We start from the raw sequence: 14,725 nt of genomic DNA on the forward strand, positions 1-14,725 counted from the left end.
CTCAATTGAACCGCATGGAATTATGTATAATTTGAAGCTCCTTGAGGGCGATTTGACTGACCAAACTCAGTTCCACCGGAACTCCTTGGCAAATGAACATTCATTACGAAACGATGCCGCCAAGATTAGCTTAGAACATTATCAACCGTCGTACACGCACACACACACACACATACATCCTGGTTGGTACAATAACGAACAGTCAGTTACAATTAGTCAAATCCGTAGAGCGAACCTCGCCTCAAATTGAAATCGATGCCTAGAAATATACCAAGCGACTCGTTCAATTTTGTTATAGTGAGACACAAATAAACGTATATTTCATAGCTTCCACTTCCGCTTAATTTTGCTTCGTTTCAGGTCAAACAGGAACTTTTAAATGCTGACCAAGGAACCCAATGAGAAGTATCAGATTTTGCCCGGATGACCTGTGATATGGAGGGTCATGAAACTGGCTAGAAAATTGATTGAGTAGACCTTGCTCCAAATGTAGCACCTCATGAATTTCCACTCTCCAAACCTGGTTCTAAACACTCCACCCAACAAGGTGGCTCATTAATGGTTGAGGTCGATGAGGACTGCAGCCAGAGAGTTAAAAAGGTACTTTGTGGAAGATAATGAAATTAACCCATGGTTGCGTTTACTTAAAGATTGCGTCTCGTCCATTTAAACAACTTCTTGATTTGAGTTAGCCAACCCACATAAGTAAACAATCTTTTTACATGCCAAATGTCTAGGTATATACAGAAATTTGTCTAAATCTCCCTTTAGATTGAGAAGCAACTTGAATGTACCATTTTTCTAACTTATTATAAAGTAAACATTCCAGAAGGAAATCTCTTTGTGGCTGCAGCTAGTCATTTTGATTTAATGGCAAATTCATCCAAATGGATAGAGCATTGTTAACACTGCTAAGTTCAACGCCCTTGTGAGAATTTTTTGCATAATTTCCTTTTGGGCATTATTTATACAGCAATGCTAGGAAAACGCTTAAACGCTAGACAAGGTTTCATAATGCTTAAACCATGTAAATAATGCTAGTTCAATGTCAAAACCAGACCCATGCTAACATAAAAAAAAACAATGCTAGTGGCCTTGAAATAATGCTAATTTTCAAAAATTATCGCCTTCAAGCCCGCGAGAATCCAGGTTAATTAGAAGAAAGAAATCTACCTCTCTTCTATCTTGGGCTCATTCACTATTCAATTGTCCTTTTCATTGAAACAGACAGCGCCCTCTACTTTGTCTAAGTGCGGACAAACAAACTTAGAAACGGGAGAACACGGCACTCTAAAATGCCAGACTTTATCTAGGGATTATTAGATTAAAATTTTATTTCTCAAGTGTTGTGACACAATGAATAAGACAACAATTCATCTGGGAGACGTTTTGAAGTATCTATGGGTAAAATTTAGACCAATTTTGACATTTAAATTAAAACAGGGAGTTGTTTATTGTATTGTTGATAACAGAATAAGACTTGTTCAATCATCATATCTAACAAATTAGTTCTAAGAAAAGCACCGTTTAGACTGAAATTTAGGGTTTTAGGACAATTGAATGGAAGATGATCCCAAAAAGTCACTGGTATGCTACAAGTATGAAATATATAACTCCTTGTTTGTTTGAATGTGGACGTTAAAAATGTTCAGAATGTTACTCTTTTAGGATTTAAAAGGCCTCTCTGATGTGATAGTGGTGTGTTTACGGCGTTAGAATGCATCAGCAATAATTAGTTCTGCATTAAGTATCTTCTTAAGATCAGCCATTTTAGAGCGTATTTTTTGGCTTTTAAGTTTGTTTGTCCGCAACAACATTAAGCAGAGTAGAATGAAAAGGACTATTTACTCCCCAAAGATATTCGCGGGGAGTATATAGTTGTTGTTCCAGTAGCAACGTCAGACTTGGGCAAGTTCTGGACCAAAATTCCAGATCAACCCTATGTTCAAAGGCTAACCGGATCTGACAACTCGTATTAATTGGCTGATCAGATATCACAATAGTTGCAGTAGAACTACTGGGGATTCAATTCCCAGAAACAGCAAGTAAGGAAGTTCGCAAGAAAGGAAAAATATGCTCCTTGGCATTCGATCTGCATTTTGTGACCTGAGCGGCGGCATCCGCAGCTACCCGTCAGCTGAAATGAGTCCCTTAACTCAGTTAGAACTAGAGGGCTTGCTCTCGAGTTAGGACACAGACGAGCACTCAGTGGACGAGCAGCGTTCTTCAGACTAGCGCGGCCAGATGAATTAATAAAATTTGAGCTCCAAACGGCTACTCGAAAAACACTTACAGTGTTAGAAATAAAAATATATGGTCGCAGACCGTCCATTTGATTAATGAGAGACCACCTTACATGTCAATTAGCCCGAGCGTTATCCCAAAATTGTTACTTTGTGTGTCCAAATTTTTTTTCACTTGAATGCCCAATCAAGTGTTTTACAAAATATCACCCGGGTTTTGAAATGTTCCTTACTGAGTTGATTTATTACTTTGTTTCTAGTTTGTTTTCTCCTTTGCTCTTTACCATTGAAAACTAGTTCATTTCGCCCCAATTGATTTCTACGCCCTTTTTTCCAAACTAGGTGGTCACGATCGCGTCAACCCGATTTATCATTCCGAAATCCAAAGACCGGACAGACAATCACTCTTACTAAGGTTGGCAGGAGGCCCCAAAAATTTCGTTGCCATGTCCTTCCGTGATACCTTCAAGAGAGAGATGCTCAAGCTCAAGGAGGAGAAGCACCAAGAAATTCGGAAAGCTGATGAGGGGTTCAAGAAGATGATTGACGAGGTCCAGCACAAGTATTGTGAACTTTTTGACATGAAAAAGATGGAACTTCAGCGAAAACTGGATGAACTGGACAAGGAGGTGGAGGAGACGAAGCGAAAATGGAATGAGTTGGACGAGGAGACGAAGCAAACGCGACACAAGTTGGACCGAGATGCAGAAGAGACGGCAAAAACAGAATCAGCTGGCAATGGTTTTTGACGAGTTTAATGAGCTAATCGGTCCTCAAGTTTGTGAAAGCACACTGCTTGACGAGGCAAAATATCAATCTTACATTTGAAACCCCAGAAACTACGAATGTAAGAAAGAGCGAGCCTAAAAATTGATAGATGAAAAGTTGCAAAGTTTTAGGGATGTGAACATTGGTGTTATCAAACAAGCTTTTTCATATCAAGTGCCGGTTTTTCCAAAAACTAAGTAATAAGAGACTTTGAATGACCATAAGAGAGGAACGAACCCTCATAGTTTAGAACTGCTACAGATGTATTCCACCAATTTTGAGTATATTATTAAAGAAACGCGGTTTTTTCTCTTTTTCTTCAGATTCCTCGCCCCGTCTCTGTGGCGTGAGAGAGCAGAGACGGAGAATCTGAATATTCCGGGCCGGAGGTACAATCAACAGACGCTTTAAGACCAATTGTTGTCGTCGGGGGTGCTAATCGGAATTTTGGTCTTTCGCCAATTTCTCAAGGCTCCCTTAGTATGCCAACACCGTTACAAAATTTTGACGAAGAAATTAGCTAGAATATCGGCCATTGAAAGTATCTGAAAGTATATTGACATGAATGATGCCTCATTGTGAAATCTTTTTCTGCGTTGTTATACCTTAGTGCTATCAAATTAAGGACACTGCACGTCACTATCTTAAAGGGAGACGAATGCCTCTTTTGAGATAGGGTCATAGACTTGAAACCGAATTTGTGTTAGTAAAATTAATGTAGAGATATGAACCAAAAGAGAGACCAAAAATTCAGGGCTTCATATTTCATGATTAGTCATTGACAAAGTAAAATGCAATACTGCGTAGGGTGAAGGGAGACAAATAAACGTGCAGTTTTCACAATAATATTGTACTTGTTGACACTATTGCCCTGGCAAAGAACATTTCTTCTAATCATGTTTGCGGTAACAATATCGTAATTGATTTTGTAAGACATGTAATCCTGGATCATTTTCTCACCCAGCAATCGTTGGGAATTAATAACAATCCTAGGTACTTTGGGCTAGAAGTAACGAATTACTGATCAAAAAAGTTAAGTTGATTATTCAAGTTAACGATAATGTTTTCTTACAGCTATTCAAAAAATACAAATGAACTTCTTTCCTCATTGCTCCAATCCTTAGGCATTATTCTTGAATGCATTACTTAAAAAATGTAATTGATTACAGTTACACTGTCATTATCATCACTACAGATCATCACTGTCATCACTACAGTGAGAGTTATAAAAATTGAAAATCCAAATTCTATCATCCTTTCTTGGTGCCTTAAGTGGTTTCACAAAAAACATCAAACAATAAAAACATTAATAATTACTCCCGTTTCAATTTTGATGCCAGCATTTAATAAAAGACTTTTTATAAACTTAATATGTGCAATTAAACACCAGCCCAAGCTTCCAGTTCCTTAGCGCAAACCCAAATGATCCGGAGAAATATTACAAGCGAGATATGCCGTTGCAATTGTTTGAAGCTTCAATTGAACCACATGGCATTCCGCATAATTTGAAGCCCATTCAGACCGATTTGAGTGACCAAAATCAGTTCCACCAAAACTCCTTAACAAATTAACGTTCATTACGAAACGTAACTGCCAAGATTAGAGTTATCTATGATCGAGCATACATATCCTGGTTGGTGACAACATGAAGCTTCAGTTAGAATGAGCCAAATCCAAAGAAAAAACCTCGTCTCCATTTGAAAGCAGTCGTTCTTTTGAGAAACACCCGGAGGCCCGTTAAATGTCATTCTACTAAGAGACAAATAAATAGTCGTTCAGAAAGTTCCACAGAGTGGTATTGGTATCTTTCGTGGCGTTGCATTTCAGGTCCAACAAGGATTTTTAGATTTGTCGACACTTTTTGCTGGTTACTGTCTCGGGAATCTAATGATAAGTATGATATTTTGCAATGGAAGGGCATGAAACAGGCTGGAAAATTGATTGCGTAGAACCAGATCTTGCCCCAAATGTAGCTAGTACCTCATGAATTTCCAATCTCTAAACACTCCACCCAACAGCATGGCTCATTAATGGTTGAACTGGATGAGGGCTGAAGCCCCGAGTGGTGTCGGTTTTGGCATGACTCTTGAATTGAGGCCCGTTTGTTTCGGGATCAAATTCATCCTTCAAATCCGTGTGAGAGCAACACCAGAGTCGTGAAACTCCATATGTGTTGAGGCTGGTTCATGACGATATGTTTATTCCCCCTCACTTTCGCCTTGGACGAGTTCGTGAAAGGATCATTCCGAAGAAGAATTGCTCCTTAAAGTGTCTTTCTACTCGATACAACTCATGTATGTATCTACTGTTTAGAGCATAGTAGAGTAGGAGAAAAGGTGTTCTTCAAGGATAAAGAAATCTCACATCTTCCCCAACAAAAGGAGCTCACGGGTATGACGATTATGACTACGTGGTTCACCCACAAACAACACCAATGCACGCACACCTCTCAATGCCCAAACGCCCGCCACAGGTTTCATTTCCGACAAAACGAAAAAGCACGATCACAATCCTGTTCTCAATGTCAGCATTGATTGTTTTATGGAAGGCTTCCAAGATCAAGTTTAAAGTCCCGGAATAGAGCAATGGTTGTTACATGAAGAAGCTGGTTGACGCTTGACGGGCCTACGGCAATAAAACTACCTTCAACCAGGGATATTCTGTCCTCTCTCGGCTATAAAGACATTGACGTGGATCATGTCCATTCTCGTATCCCTTATCCTCTTTCTACTGGAAAGGTACCTTTAATGGTGAGTTCATCCCGTTTGGCGATCCCTTTGCAATCTGATACACGTGCAGAGCGCCTCATGAAAGGCACTTGGTGCTCGAGTGAAGTTTTTACGAGGCGTTGTCTTTATCTCGTTCATCCGAGATTCAATATTCGTGTCCATCGCCTAGTCATCTTCACACTTCTAGCACCTGAGATTAACTGAGAAATTGGGTGCACGATAGAAATAGGGCTTCTCCAGCTGTTTAAAGTTCAGGGTTACTTCTACTTCCAGGCTCCTCAAGATAGACATGCCCAATGGTTCAGACACCCTATCACCGTTTCTTGAGCTTTTTCATCCTTTGGGTAGTAACACTATGTTTACTTATTTGGCTGAATGACGTTGATTTTCTTAGCCAAGAAACTTTCTCTCTTGGTTCAGTTTTCTGTTTTTGACGCTAGACATTCTTACCAAGATTGGTAAAGGGCGTTTCTACGTGAGTTTGAGGAGATTTATTGAACGCCAAGATTCAGCGGGCTTCCTTTGCCTTGGTCGGATTGCAAGCCTCCAAATTACAATGGTGCTCATTGAAGGTGACATAATGGCGGCTCGTTAACCAAGTGTGGGCACACATGACTTCCACCTTCGTACCATGAGAAGGATAACTAACCAGTGTGACATTTGCCAGGAGCAACTTTACCCTTTAGGCGGATACGGGTCAATCAAAGGGTTAGATAACTCAAGGGTAAGGGATTTCTTAATTCCATGACCGCCCCAGGCTGTTAACCATTCCATGATATTTGGGCGTCCAAAGGGACATTGAACTTGGACGATGGAAAGGGAGCAAACTTATATCCTACCTTATTCTGTTGTGTCGGGGACCTTTCCGAAAGAACGTGGCTCCACGAGACCGAGCTCTCAATTTGGAGAAGAGCGGAGAGACCTTGGGCGTCCGAGTGGTTGGACTTACTGTTGGAACAGTTGGGACCTCCTCCTCTTCAGCTTCAAGCTCTTCCTCTACCTTCACACCTTCTTCCACTATTTCTTCTTCTTTGTCGTCGTCGTCGTCTTTTGCTTTCACTCTTTCACTTTTCCTAAAAGTACCAGGGCTTGGGCGACGGACCGTGAAAAACGAAGGTCGAGTTGAGCCTGACTTGGTTCGACCGGTCCGAGCTGTGGTTCTTACCGAAGGAATCTCACTGGGAACAATATGGGCCAATGGCTCTTCTTCCTCCAGGGCTTTTATGGAACGAGATGGGATCAATTTTCTGGCAGTTGGGGAAGCACGAGCAGCTTTGGTGGGAACCCGAGTCACTACGACACGCTTGATGGGTTTAGTCTTGCCAGCTCCATGGATTTGGGCATCAATATCCTCTTCTGGATGTGAATCTGGAACTGCTTGCCTAGCAGGACCGCGTACGGGTTGCCTAGCCCGATTCAGGTTCACTTTGCTTTCGAGTATATCCGGCCGCTCAGATGGTTGCACCCCAGGACCCGAGTTCAAATGAACCATCGAGAAGGAGGCAAAACTAGTGGCTTGGGTCGACAAAGGAGGTCTGGTCAAAGAGGACAAGGTTGGGGTAGGATGTGATATTTGAATGCTCGAGTCTTGAGAAACCTTCACAGGGACGGCTGGAACCGCCTTCATATGACTAGGGCTGGGGTGGAATAAGGTAAGGGGCGAATCCGTGGGTAGTTCCGTTGGGTTGTCAGTTGACTTGTCCGGGGAATCAGTCGGATGTTGACCAACGAACTGGGTGAAGGCAATTGATCCCTCTTCATGACCGCTCAAAGACCTGCCAAAGGGAGCAAACCGGTTCTGCGTGAATGAATGTTGTGGAATAACCGGTTGAGCCGCATTAAAAAACGACGAAAACGTCTGCTGCTGGGGTCTCAACGGACTGGACAACAAGCGTGACGACTTGGGTCTTGGAGGCAACTCTCGGATCTCCACCTTGACTTCTTCCTGATGAGGTACCGCTCGAAGTTGTTGAGCCACCAATGGTTCGTCAAACCTGTCCGGTTCAAATTGGCGTTGTCTTCGTTGCAAGACAGGAGCCGGACCGTGATCACTGAAGAAGTAATTGGGCGGATAAGATTGCTGATGATAAGAATGGGGGCCTTCATACACCAGTGAGGCGCCCCGACTTTGATATGGGTTTTGGTGGTGGCTGTCAAGGTTTCGACCCTCGCCCTCGGCCAAGATTGGGACGATGAGCAACACCAAGGACATAAGGAGGGTGGGAATTATAGATATGGAAAGGAAACCCCTGTTCATCTTGATTTTTCGCAATGCCAGATTGTGCTTGAACGTTCCCAGAAGGCGCTTACGCAAGGCCTGATTGTGTTGTGGCGTGCTAATCATTTTGTTAGAGCGCTATTAAAAGGCCGAAAGAATAAGGCAGTAGCCTGGTCTAGCTGTCGATTGGTGGAAGTCAAAGGTACAATGAATTTGCATGGGTGATTCCAGTAAATGGTTCGAGATAATGTTTTTTAAACTTCTTTCTTCCCCTGTCGTCGGAGGTAGGGTGCTTTTCGCTCACGCACGATCACGTCGTGATTGACATTCGCTTCATCGGCCACATTGATGCCTTTTCAGGCGATATCGTCTTCCTGTTAATCACAATGAATGATCTTCTTCGACGTCAGATCTCACCACCAACCTCATCATGCAAATGATGATCTTTTTGTCTTCAACGATTCCTTCCCTTTCACTCGCCTCAAGAGCCAAGATCTCGAAATCGTCTTGGTCCTTGGTCTCTAAGGCAGCAATCGTTCAGAGCTCTAAAAAAGTTCCCCTCAGAACGAGTCACTTTCGGCTGAAAATGGCAAAGTCGAGTTTGAGAGCACTGACATGCACTTCCACTGATAACAATGAGCGAAAAAGCGGGTGCCAAGATCAAGCAATCGATTCAAAAGTTGCTGACATGGACGGGACAATAATGACTGACCGTTATCACCACCTTCATGATTCACATCCCATTGGATGCTCCTCGGTCATTGAGAAACTGCCATGCAACCCAATTTTCTGCCCTTTTGGTCCGATGATCATTTGATTATTGCACCAATCACAATCACCTGCACTCTGCCAAAAGGCAGAACAATCACAGTCACTTCAAATCACACGGCAATCGGTTCTCTTTCTCGAGTTTGATCAACAACGCGGGGTCCGAATGACAAAATGACTTGTTTCCCGACGATTCGGATACGTCGCTGTGGATGATTCGTTTAACGAGAGATATTCTCACATTCAGGACCGACTCAAGACTGACAAACTAGCTGGCTAGTGCATGAACGTATCCAAGAACCATCCAGGGAAGCGATGGCTTGGTTCTCCGCTAACTTGTACGACATGCACCTCGCCATGGACGGAGAAGGAGCGGACGGTACTCCCAATGTACCTACTTGTCCGTAGCAGGAGGAGGTGGAGGAGGTGGAGGAGGAGTACATGTGGAGGATACTCCTTCTTCAAACATGGTTATGTGTAGCACTGAGATGGTGGTGGGTGGCAGAAAACAAACGCCAGCGAGGATTCGAATTCGACCACGAACGGGGCAACAAGCCGTTGTGTATCTCATCCCTCTCGCTGCAAAGCCTGTAGTCCTAATTCCAAATTCTCCCCTGAAGGAGTCAGACTTTTCGTTCGGGCGACATGAGCTGAAGGGTGTGACTTGTGTCATCCTAAACCGCCTCGGGATGGTCAACAATATCAATGATCGTTGCGTCAATGCAATTGTGTCGTATGTAGGCAACACAACATACTGTAGGCATTGTGTTCGGATGGGGAATGCGTGCAAAATCGGTTATTCAAGATGAGGGACACCCCAACTTTGGAGACCTTCCCACAACCGGTTGAGCCATCATCAATAAATCGCTTTTAGATGGATGAAAGGGGAGTCACGACAAATCTGACGAAGAACGTGCTTGTCCCTTAGAAGAAGAAGAAGAAATGGTTTTAAGGACTTGAGAGGCAAAAATGTCCGTTTGTTCTGAAGGTGTCATAATTTGTTTGTTTGGCTTTTGTGGATTCGTAGCGGGTGTTTTGAAATTGTTCTCGAACCCATTCAATTGGACACAAAAGAGTGTTACAAACGAATTCTTTGCCTTCTCATAGTAGCGTCGCACTTCAATAATAGAGATTACTTCAACGCCTTCAACGAAAAAAGATTTCTGAGCACCAATGGTAAGCATTGCAATCCATAAGGAGCTTTCTGAATAAAAGACCCTCTGCCGTTTTCAACAACCAAGTTTGATGTCTGCATATGTTTCATTTTGCAAGCCCACATATTCTTCATCAATTGAAAATGTAGAAGACACGCGATCCAATATTGACGCTTCTCCTAATTTAGATCCTTACCCATTCCAAGCTGTTATTGGGAATTGCGTTTGAGGAAGAGACAATCGAGCTTGACAACACCTTTGCACTGGGAACTGTTTTAAATAACAAATGTGCGTGTGCCAAAATGGATCACCACTATAAATACAACCAATGGATTCCTCAAGATGAAAGAAATCACAATGTCAAGTCCTTGAGCAAGGGTGGGTTTTTCAATTACCCGCTCATTTGAAACAGTTCGCAAGAGTTTGATCGACTTTATGTGTCATTGAAAGTGACCTTGAGCACTTCAAGGCAGAACCTAATTACTTTTCTCTCTCTCTCTCCTGGAGAAGAAATCTACAGAGGGGGTCTGAACTCAACTTGCTTGGTTCCTTTTTTTCAAACAGACCATCCCTAGTTACCTGGTTGGTAAGGAGTTCAAGAGGTGTGCAACCATTCCACTTCGAACTCATCTGATGAGTTTGCCAACATGCTTGGATGATGCTGCAACTGGATGGAGTGCCGAAACTATTGTGCTACATACATACAGTACTTGTTACACGCAGGTTACAAGCAAGGGTTTGCTGGCTTGGATGCTTGGTTGGTTGATGAGCTGGTCTGGATAATGGTTGTCGACGACCTCTCTGGGTGATTTGAAAGGGGTGCAAAAAATAACGCGACCTGACATGGTCATAAAATTTAAAGGTGCTACATTCGCAGGGCGTGTTCGTCAAATTTTGAAGCATAGTATGTGTCCTTGGGTGCACGGGAATATATCTGGGACGTCACAATAATAGATGATCTTAATATTGGACTTGATCCGATTTTTTTCTGTTACTTATTGCGTCATAGAAGTCTTAAACAATCTAGTTATGAAAAAAGGCGCATTTTTCATTTTGGAGCTAGTTTTTGGTGTAGTAAATGCATGAGAGTTGAGAAATGAGTGTGGTAGTGTCAACGAGAGGATTTCATTCTTTCATTGAGTGGTTTTAAGGAGCTTGAGTAAAATACATATGAGGTGATACTGAATTCTTTTTGGCTTTCCAAGTCATCCATGGAATATTCACTGTTGCGACGATTGATGGGCAATCTATCTTGCCACGACCAAAAGAAATGCGAAGTACATTGCATCGAATCTGATCATGCCAATGCAGCGACCAATTGATTCAATGCTCACGACCCATCAAAAATGTTAAAAAAATATTTGCATAGGGTAAAAGAGTCGAGGTTTTCTCAACAGATCAATTGGGGTTGAATTTCAAAACTTTTAAGTCAAGCAACCTTGAGACTTGGATAGTTCATATTAGTTCATATTTGATAGGTTAAAATTTTTTAGTAGGCCATTTCACACGCTTGACTCTCAGATAGGTTGACACATTAAAACTAGACTTATGTAAAAAGCCTGCCCAATAACCACCTTTGAGTAAAAGAGACGTTGTTGACGACGGTCATCGTGGAAGTACCCGGATTCAAAAATGATCGTTTCCCTTTTAAGCAAGACGCTTCATCATTCCCCACTTTGTCCCGAACTTTAATTTATGGCCCTTTCTCACCACTTTTCGGGCCCCCATCGGAAAGACATGATGATTGGGCACAATCCCAAACTTTTATACACCTCACCCCAGGTCGTCCGTCCGAACTTCCAATATCTCGGCTCACAAAAGAGCAATTTCCACAAAGGTGTTTGGTATAGTTTGTGAGAAAAATAAGGTGCTCAATATTTGCACCCAGGATTGGCTCTGCAAATGAGCATGTTTTGTAAGCGCAACCAGCAGGTTGTGTGCTCTATCAATACAGTTCTCGCCATAAATGCCATATCCTTTTAACCACAAGGAAGCCAACCAACGACCACGTTCAAAGTTCAAAGGATAGAGCCTGGGTGGAGGGTTGCTGCAGTGTTCAAAAATACACATACCAATAGACGCTGAGGAAAGACGAGCAACTTCACGTGCCCAAGCAATTCTGATATTTTTAGTGGCTATCGAGTATTTAAACCAGGAATGACCATTTTTAAAAGCTATTTTCGAGCTTCTAGCAAAATTTGGCGGAGGAAAAAAGCTGAAATTAATGCAAGACACATGGCAGAAAATGGCAAAATTGGCACATCTTTTAATTCCTTTGGACAGTATTCTTCTTTTGTTTAGATAGCTACATTTCGAGCTAGTTTTCATTCCTATCTGAAATCTTGACATTCCAAGAAGAGGATCTTGCATCATAATGCAAGATAATAATCAATAAATGTCACTTGAGTTCGATTCAGCCAGAATTTGGCCCCCACAATGAATCAGTCAGGGCTACCGTAAAATTGAACTTTTTTGGGGTTGACAATCCCTTGGCAATGTTAAGATTATTAATATCTAGTAGATTTGGTCATGATTTCAATTAAATGACAAAGACGTGGTTTTTTTGAGGGAGTACATGGATGCCGTCATGGCTCTGATTTTGCCATTTATAAATCTTTATGTTTTAATGGTGGAGGGACCCTTTGGAATTCAGCTGTTGATGTTTCTGTTTGCTTCTAAGCTAAGTATTCTTATACAAATTATCCAAGCTCTTTTAGCAATCTGTACATTGAATTGACACAACTTTTCAGTGGTCAGACAAGGTAAGAATTAAAGTTATCTTTTCATAGCCGTTTTTAGATTTAAGCCTTATTTTTGGAAAATCTGAAAAAAAAGAAAATGAACCAACTCTTGGAGAATTTTTTTTCCAACTCTGAATTATTAACATATTTGCTTCAGTTCACAAGTAAAAAGCGCATGCGTTAGTTGACCTTCTGTAAGGTTATCCTAAACTGTAAAAATTGACATCCTTGACAAATGCAATAAAAGTTTTGCCTTCAAAATTCTTAAAGTCTGTAAGAAAATAGAATTACATAAAGAAAAAACTACCAATCATAATGTGTAATGTGATCATTTATATTACTAAAAAAATGCATTACTCACCATTGCTAAATTCTACAATATGAGGAACAAAATGATTGTGCAACTTAATTCCCATCAACTTGTACATGCAATTGCCCAAACAACGCAAAATGATTTCTTGTCTTTTGGTCTTGCCCATTCACTTTGAAGAGGTTCCAAGAAGAACCGCTCTTCTATCCATCAAGCGTCTTTTCTTCAAGAACACCCAAGGAGTTGCCAGTCCATTTAACATTAAGAAACTGTCATCACGGATCCAATTCTTTCCTCTTGCCATATGACTCTCAAATCTGACGGGGTTCGCAACCAGATCACAACTACCTTGTGCTTGATAAATGCCCATTCAACGACTCGGATCCACCTTGATTGGATGAAGCCAAGTGGAGCTACCAATGCTTCTTTTAATTAGCTCAAAGACCAAATTTAGCCAATAGAGTCGTCATGGGCCACACCTAATAAGTAGGATAATTGACCTTGCCATCCTTGACCTTCATACGATCAAATGGAAGTGATTCTATCAAGCCAAATCCAACCAATATGTTGAAGTATGATGAAGAAATTCTAAAATCCAACCATCCACCGTGGAAGCACTCAATAAATCTAAATTCGAGACAAGCTTGTATGTAAGTTCATTGAGGCAAACTGGTTGGAATGCAATTCAATGCAAGGGTGGTTTGGCAACACAAGAGTTGGTCAGGAAAACAAATCTGACCTGAATCAAAGAGGGCATTCCAAAATCGACTTCCGCTTGAAAAGAGGAATGTCGGAGTGGAATTATTGTTTGAATCAAAGACCCACGCACGCAATTTCTCGCCCATGAACAATGGATGGTTTTTGCAGCTTATTGTGTGGTTTGAAAAGAATTGAATAGGTACATAAATTAATTTCTGGCTAGAATATTTGAGTCTTGAAACCAAATCACACGACAATTCAAAACTTCAGGGATTTCTTGAGCAGGTTGTTGGGTCCCTTTTGCTAAATGCACATCACATTGATTCAATATTATCAAAAAAGATCTCTTGTCATTGCATGGTGTTTAGTGTCACTTTCAGCTTCGATTCCTTTCAGCGATTTTAGTGAGATTCACTTAAGAATTTGAAATTTATATTTTTGAAAAAAAAAATATAGATTGAATGGTTCTTCAATGAAGATATTGGGTCTGATAACGACAAGGCAATCAAGAATGTTAAAAGATTCCATTTAAGAGGCAACGGAATTCGGCTCCTTACTTTTCTTCGAAATCAAGGAGATTTATAGCCATAGAAGGCTGGGAAAGTAACAATGTTTGAGCTGAAAAATTAAGCTAGAGAGCCAACCAAAAGATAAAAAATGATAATGGATTTCATTTCTTCAAGTTCAACCCTACGCCTCCATGTAAGAACCTTATCAAGACTAGTACAAGAATGTGCAACAAAAAGGATGTGATAGAAGAACTCGTCTTGATCTTTAAGGCTGAGTAGGTATTTCTTTTTTACCCCGGGAACGGATCGAAGCTTTAAGTATGCAAAAGGTGCTTCTTAGCCATCGGTGTGTTTCTTAAACCAGTCCCGTTGTTATGTGACGGAAAACAATCTCATTTTTTTGCCTTGGATTGGATGACATTGCGGTATGTGTGGCCATGCCCCACCTCTTCAGCAGCATCCAGAGCATCGTCGGAGTCGGAGTCGTTCATTTCCGTTGTCTCAAGTTCCTTGAATTCGCCCTGATTCGAATTATGTAGAACTGAGACAATGGAGCGCAGTGAGTGTGTGTGTGTGTGGATTCCCC

General features: G+C 41.5%; 1 protein-coding gene and 1 long non-coding RNA gene across 4 annotated transcripts in view; one reads left to right on the top strand and one right to left on the bottom strand.

The window, feature by feature from the left end:
- The window catches only part of LOC131893308 (uncharacterized), a 10,888-nt gene extending 6,772 nt beyond the window's left edge, over positions 1-4,116 (top strand). The window contains exons 3-4 of one of the 3 annotated variants that reach the window (XR_009374672.1): positions 2,586-3,090; positions 3,335-4,112. This is a non-coding gene — a long non-coding RNA (uncharacterized LOC131893308). Of the gene's footprint in view, positions 1-2,585; positions 3,091-3,334 lie in introns of all 3 variants that reach the window. The other 2 variants (XR_009374673.1, XR_009374671.1) reach the window with 2 other exon arrangements.
- Positions 1-8,898, bottom strand: part of LOC131893336 (uncharacterized) — a 54,998-nt gene extending 46,100 nt beyond the window's left edge. The window contains exon 1 of the mRNA XM_059243336.1: positions 6,580-8,898. Coding sequence (XP_059099319.1) covers positions 6,580-8,084 — 1,505 coding nt within the window. The 5' untranslated portion in view covers positions 8,085-8,898. The remainder of the gene's footprint in view (positions 1-6,579) is intronic.
- Between the last annotated feature and the right edge of the window lie 5,827 nt (positions 8,899-14,725).

This window comes from Tigriopus californicus, chromosome 2 (genome assembly GCF_007210705.1).
Source record: "Tigriopus californicus strain San Diego chromosome 2, Tcal_SD_v2.1, whole genome shotgun sequence".
In the NCBI taxonomy this organism is placed as follows: domain Eukaryota; kingdom Metazoa; phylum Arthropoda; class Copepoda; order Harpacticoida; family Harpacticidae; genus Tigriopus; species Tigriopus californicus.